We start from the raw sequence: 683 nt of genomic DNA, 5'->3' as shown, positions 1-683 counted from the left end.
GTGTGTGTGTGTGTGTGTGTGTGTGTGTGTGTGTGTGTGTGTGTGTGTGTGTGTATGTGTATGTATGTATGTATAATGTATATACATATAGATATAGAAATATATAGATATATAGATATATATAGAGAGATAGATAGATAGATAGATAGATATATACAAATATCACATGTATTGTACAAGACCTGGCACACCATCCATACCGATGAGGAGAAGATCCATTTGCCATCCGCCGAGAACCCTCCGTCTCGCACAGAGTCCGTGTGATTACTCAACACACTCATCAGCGCTCCCGAGGGGACCTTCCACATCCAGATGTTACCATCACTCGACCCAGCCAGAAGTACATAGCCCTTAGAGTGCCACTGTATCCATTCCACCTCCGTGCAGCCTTCGCACGAGACCACAGCCTTACCCGTTGGCACGTCCCACACTAACACTTGACCATCCAGGCCCCCTGATGCTACGTACTGTCCATCTGTGGTGTGTTAGACAGTTCGGAACCCTTAAGAGTGTGGCCATTGTAGCACAGAGACGATGCAAGGAACACAGATATATATGACTCTGTGAACGATTTTAGCGTAGACGAGTACTCGTCGATAGTACATGGCGATGTACCCTACATAAACGTGCACAGGCACTTACTTGTGTATACATATACATATACATATACATGCACACACACA

The 683-nt window shown here is 44.9% G+C and overlaps 1 protein-coding gene across 1 annotated transcript; it reads right to left on the bottom strand.

The window, feature by feature from the left end:
* Window positions 1-200: 200 nt before the first annotated feature.
* On the bottom strand, window positions 201-467 carry SARC_17982 (hypothetical protein; the record flags this gene model as incomplete). Its single annotated transcript, XM_014287934.1, has 1 exon — window positions 201-467. A coding segment is annotated over one exon (267 nt), but the record flags the coding sequence as incomplete, so codon positions are not given.
* Window positions 468-683: the final 216 nt, after the last annotated feature.

Source organism: Sphaeroforma arctica, assembly GCF_001186125.1.
Source record: "Sphaeroforma arctica JP610 unplaced genomic scaffold supercont1.13079, whole genome shotgun sequence".
NCBI classification, from domain to species: Eukaryota; class Ichthyosporea; order Ichthyophonida; genus Sphaeroforma; species Sphaeroforma arctica.
The sequence above is the reverse complement of the archived record's forward strand: the minus strand, read 5'-3'. Positions and strand labels throughout refer to the sequence as shown.